The sequence below is a fragment of the Diospyros lotus genome, chromosome 4, assembly GCF_014633365.1.
Source record: "Diospyros lotus cultivar Yz01 chromosome 4, ASM1463336v1, whole genome shotgun sequence".
Taxonomy (NCBI): domain Eukaryota; kingdom Viridiplantae; phylum Streptophyta; class Magnoliopsida; order Ericales; family Ebenaceae; genus Diospyros; species Diospyros lotus.
Window position 1 is genome coordinate 14,725,305 of NC_068341.1, and position 4,597 is coordinate 14,729,901.

The window sequence follows — 4,597 nt, forward strand, 5'->3', positions numbered from 1 at the left end:
CGAGTTTGAGTTATGGAGCTAACAAATCATGTTTAACTTATAGGATTATTTGTGAGATATTCCTATATTTATGGCATGGTTGTTGAATATATTCTTTATTTTGTGTAGGTATTTAATGTTAATAAGATTTATCGTTATCTTTATTTCTATAAAACTTAAGACAATTCTATTTTCCCAGTAACCAAATGTCATACATAAATGTATATAATGACTTGATACTTTTGGGTTACAATTACAAAGCTGACAAATCAAATGTTATTACGATAATCTTTATGGGATATTCTTTAATTTATTGCATGGTTGTTAAAAATATTCTTTATTCTACATGGGTAGCTATGGCCGATTTTTAATTTATTGATATCTCTATCCTCGTAAAATTTGAGAGAATTTTATTTTATTAAGAATTGATTTCCGATATATAAAGGTATATAATAACAAAATATTTATAAATTTGAGTTATGAAACTGAAAAATCATGTGTGACTACATCACAAAGCGGTCACATTATATTTTTTTCCAAGTGGTGGAGGTAGGATCACATTTATTTACTTTTGAGGGCTCTGTTGAGGAAAAGTTTGGGCTGAGAGCAGGAGAGGCATATAAAATTGGGAAAGGTTTGTGGAGCAATTAGTAGAGATGTGGGAGGGAGGGGGGGGCGCTTGCACAAAAACTCATAATCATCACCAGAGCATAAAGAAAAAAAAAAAATCCAAATAGAAAGAAAGAAAGTAAAAACAAGTAGAAATGTACGTAAAATAAAAGGACAAAAGCTTTGGAGAGCAAAAGGCCCCCAAATAATGGAGGAGAACTGTGGAGAGCCATTGGATTGGATTTTACAGATGAGGAGGAGAGGAGGAGGGTAATGTAGAATCCCAATGCGACCCTCCATTGATAGGGAGAGAAACCCAAACCCAAAAACAAACACTTGACACAGCTGAGCTGCCCCCTCAGTGTGTACTGTGTGGACTCTCCTGCTGTTTGTCCACCCAATTTATCCAAAAACAATTGCACGACCTGATTTATACAATTCACTTTCCCTTTCCTCTCCTCGGTTCTCCTGAATCCTGATATGTAATCAATCTTTGACTCTCTTTCTCTCTCTCTCTCTCTCTCTCTGTGAAGCTACTCATCTTTGTTGCTATGATCTGAGCGGAAAGATTCCGTCCCTTTACTATATAGCGCGATCTATCGAAGAGACCCGCTCCAGATCGGAGACGAATGGGGGAGGACCCGACCCAAATGTCCGAGGACGACGAGAGGCCGACGGATCCCGCCTCCACGTCGTCCACCAAGCCCCGGGGCTGCCTCGTCGTGGCGGGCGGTGGCGGGGGCGACTGTTACGTCTCGCCGTCGCCGGACCAAGTGCTGGAGAACGTGCTCGAGACGGTGCTGCTGTTCCTGACCTGCCGGCGGGACCGCAACGCGGCGTCGCTGGTGTGCAAATCGTGGTACCGGGCGGAGGCGCTGACCCGGTCGGAGATCTTCATCGGGAACTGCTACGCCGTCTCGCCCCGCCGGGTCACCGAGCGGTTCCGCCGCGTCCGGTCGGTGACGATCAAGGGCAAGCCTAGGTTCGCCGATTTCAACCTCATGCCGCGCGGTTGGGGCGCACACTTTAACCCCTGGATCAAGGACATGGCCCAGTGCTATCGTGCGCTGGAGAAGCTATGCCTCAAGCGCATGTCCGTCAAGGACGAAGATCTGGAGCTTCTTGCTCTCTTCCCTTCCTTCAGAGAGTTAATCCTCATCTGCTGCGAGGGATTCGGCACCGGCGGATTGGCCGTCGTCGCCAGCGAGTGCAGGTTCGTACTACTGCCTCTTTCTATTTGAGATCTGCCGGAAAAGCTTGGGGCTCTAATGGTGTTTGATCTACTTTATTGTTTTGAATTAGGTTAATGAAAAAATCTGAATAGTGAACTATACAATGTGTGCATTTCTTTGGAACTAACTGGATGTCTAATATGAGAAGGTTGTGAATTTGAATAGGAAATGCATTTGAACTATACTTTTTAATACTTGTGTGTACCTGAAACTGTTAATGGATTGTTTCAAATCATTTGAGTCGATCCTGAAATGGTTTTATCTCAGGAAACTCCGTGTGCTTGATCTGACTGAGGATGAGGTTTTGGACGAAGAGGAGGTGGATTGGATTTCTTGTTTTCCGGAGGGTGAAACTTGTCTCGAGTCTCTGGTTTTCGACTGTGTGGAAGTCCCTATAAATTTTGAGTCATTGGAGCGACTGGTGGCGAGATCTCCTTCACTTAAGGAACTTAAGTTGAACCAGTATGTTGACATTGGGCAGCTTTACCGTCTGATGGTTCGGGCTCCGCAGCTCACACATCTTGGTACTGGATCATTTAGCCCTTCGGAGAATGCTGCTCAACGCGATCAGGAACCAGATTATGCCTCCGCTTTTCATGCTTGCAAATCATTAGTTGATCTCTCTGGATTTAGGGAAATTATACCAGATTATTTGCCTGCAATCTACCCGGTCTGTGCTAATCTCACCTCTCTAAATTTTAGTTATGCCAACATCAGCACAGAACAACTTAAGCCAGTCATACGTCACTGCCACAAACTACAGAATTTTTGGGTATGTGTTTCGTTTCTTTTTAAGTTTTTAACTGATTTTGTGATTTACTTTGCGGTCTGAAGCTTACTTTCTAATGTGCCAGGTGCTTGATTCGGTATGTGATGAGGGACTCCAGGCAGTGGCTGCAACTTGCAAAGATCTCCGTGAGCTCCGGGTGTTCCCGCTAGAGGCTCAGGAAGATGGCGAGGGTCCTGTTTCTGAAGTGGGTCTCCTCGCAATTTCTGAGGGGTGTAGGAAGTTGCGATCAATTTTATATTTCTGCCAGCGAATGACAAATGCAGCAGTCACAGCCATGTCAAAGAACTGTCCGGATCTTGTGGTGTTCCGTCTGTGTATCATGGGACGGCACATGCCTGACCACGTCACTGGAGAACCGATGGATGAGGGTTTTGGAGCCATTGTCAAGAATTGCAAGAAGCTTACCCGACTTGCCATATCCGGTCTACTAACTGATAGAGTTTTCAGTTACATTGGAGAACATGGGAAATTGGTTAGGACCTTATCAATTGCTTTTGCTGGAGACAGTGATTTGGGGCTGAGATATGTGCTTGAGGGTTGCCCTAGGTTGCAGAAGCTTGAGATCAGAGATAGCCCTTTCGGAGATGCAGCTTTGCGGTCTGGTTTGCATCACTATTACAATATGAGATTTCTCTGGATGTCTTCATGCTGGTTGACTCTCCATGGCTGCAGGGAGATTGCTCAACAAATGCCCCACCTGGTGGTGGAAGTCATCAACCAGGACTTGGGAGAAGAGATGAGGGATGACCGGGTTAACACATTGTACATGTATAGGTCCCTTGAAGGGCGAAGGGATGATGCACCTGGATTTGTGACCATCCTATGAATTTGCAACCTGGTCGAATGCTCCATCTGTTCTAACAGTGGCTTGAGGAAGTAATAAACTATTTTTGTGGGGAAGTTGATGCATCGGGTTGCTTTTCTAATCCTCAAGTTCTTGTACAATTTGTTGGACAGAAACAAGCAATGTTACTTGTTTTGTTGGCTTGAAGCAATGGAATGGAATTCAAAGCCGAAGCTACATAAAGGACCAGGTTACATCTATCCTTTGGATCTCCCTGATGGTTTAGTGAAGCAAGCTTAATGTTGAAGACGGATGTCTTTGCAGGGGTTCAACCGTCTGAAGCTGTTTTGTCGGTACACCTTTAAATTTTTATGTTTTTTTCCGCTTTCATATTCATTTCATAAATGAAGGCTTCTGGAGATAGCAAGGGAGGGGCCATTGCACTGCGCCTAAGGGTCGGTTAGATATTTGATTAGTCGTCCATTATATATAACAATGGATCAAATTGGTCCAGGGTCCTGAAGATTGGAGATTGTGACCCTCAATTTGAAAACTACTCGGTCGGGGCCATGGCTGAAGGATCAAGCATTCTCTCTTTTAGTAGAATCATGTCGTCTTCTTAGTGTGATTCCCTCTTTATCAGTTTTATAAGACTTTTAAGCTGTAGCTGGTATATTAATGCTTAGAATGATACATCGTTTCTCTAGAGACGTTTATTTATTATCATGATTATTTTTCCCCCCAGATGTTTGGTTCTTTGCATTTCTCATTTTCATCTTGATCAGAATTTTATGCATGGAAGCAGATGGATATGGGGGAGAGCTTGTATGGCCTTTTTGATTGTATTTTTTTTCTGAAAGTGGAATGATCAGCTTGATAGTGAGGTCCCATTAATGATGCGTGGAAAGTAATGGTACAAGTACAAACTGCAGGACCATTCTCCATGTGGGGTTGCATCGATCAGATTGAGGACTGATGGTCCTGATTCACCCTCACATGCATCTCCATGGAGCCTCCACACAGGGAACAGAATCCTGTAGCACTCTATAAATTAGGCTGCACCTTTATGATGATTTTGTTGTTGCATCCTATCCATCTTTCTGCTTTAGATCGTTTGAACACAGTTCCTGGGGCAATGCCATCTCTTATCCAGTATCCATCCAATCTCCCTGTTTTCTCTGTGTTCATTTTTTTTTTTTTTTT

General features: G+C 43.6%; 1 protein-coding gene across 1 annotated transcript; it reads left to right on the forward strand.

Moving 5' to 3' along the window:
• The first annotated feature begins 811 nt into the window (after positions 1 to 811).
• LOC127800204 (transport inhibitor response 1-like protein) lies at positions 812 to 4,138 on the forward strand. Its single transcript, XM_052334686.1, has 3 exons — positions 812 to 1,801; positions 2,088 to 2,592; positions 2,675 to 4,138. Exons 1-3 carry the CDS (start codon positions 1,218 to 1,220, stop codon positions 3,434 to 3,436), a joined length of 1,851 nt encoding a protein of 616 aa, XP_052190646.1. The 5' UTR covers positions 812 to 1,217; the 3' UTR covers positions 3,437 to 4,138.
• The last annotated feature ends 459 nt before the right edge of the window (positions 4,139 to 4,597 follow it).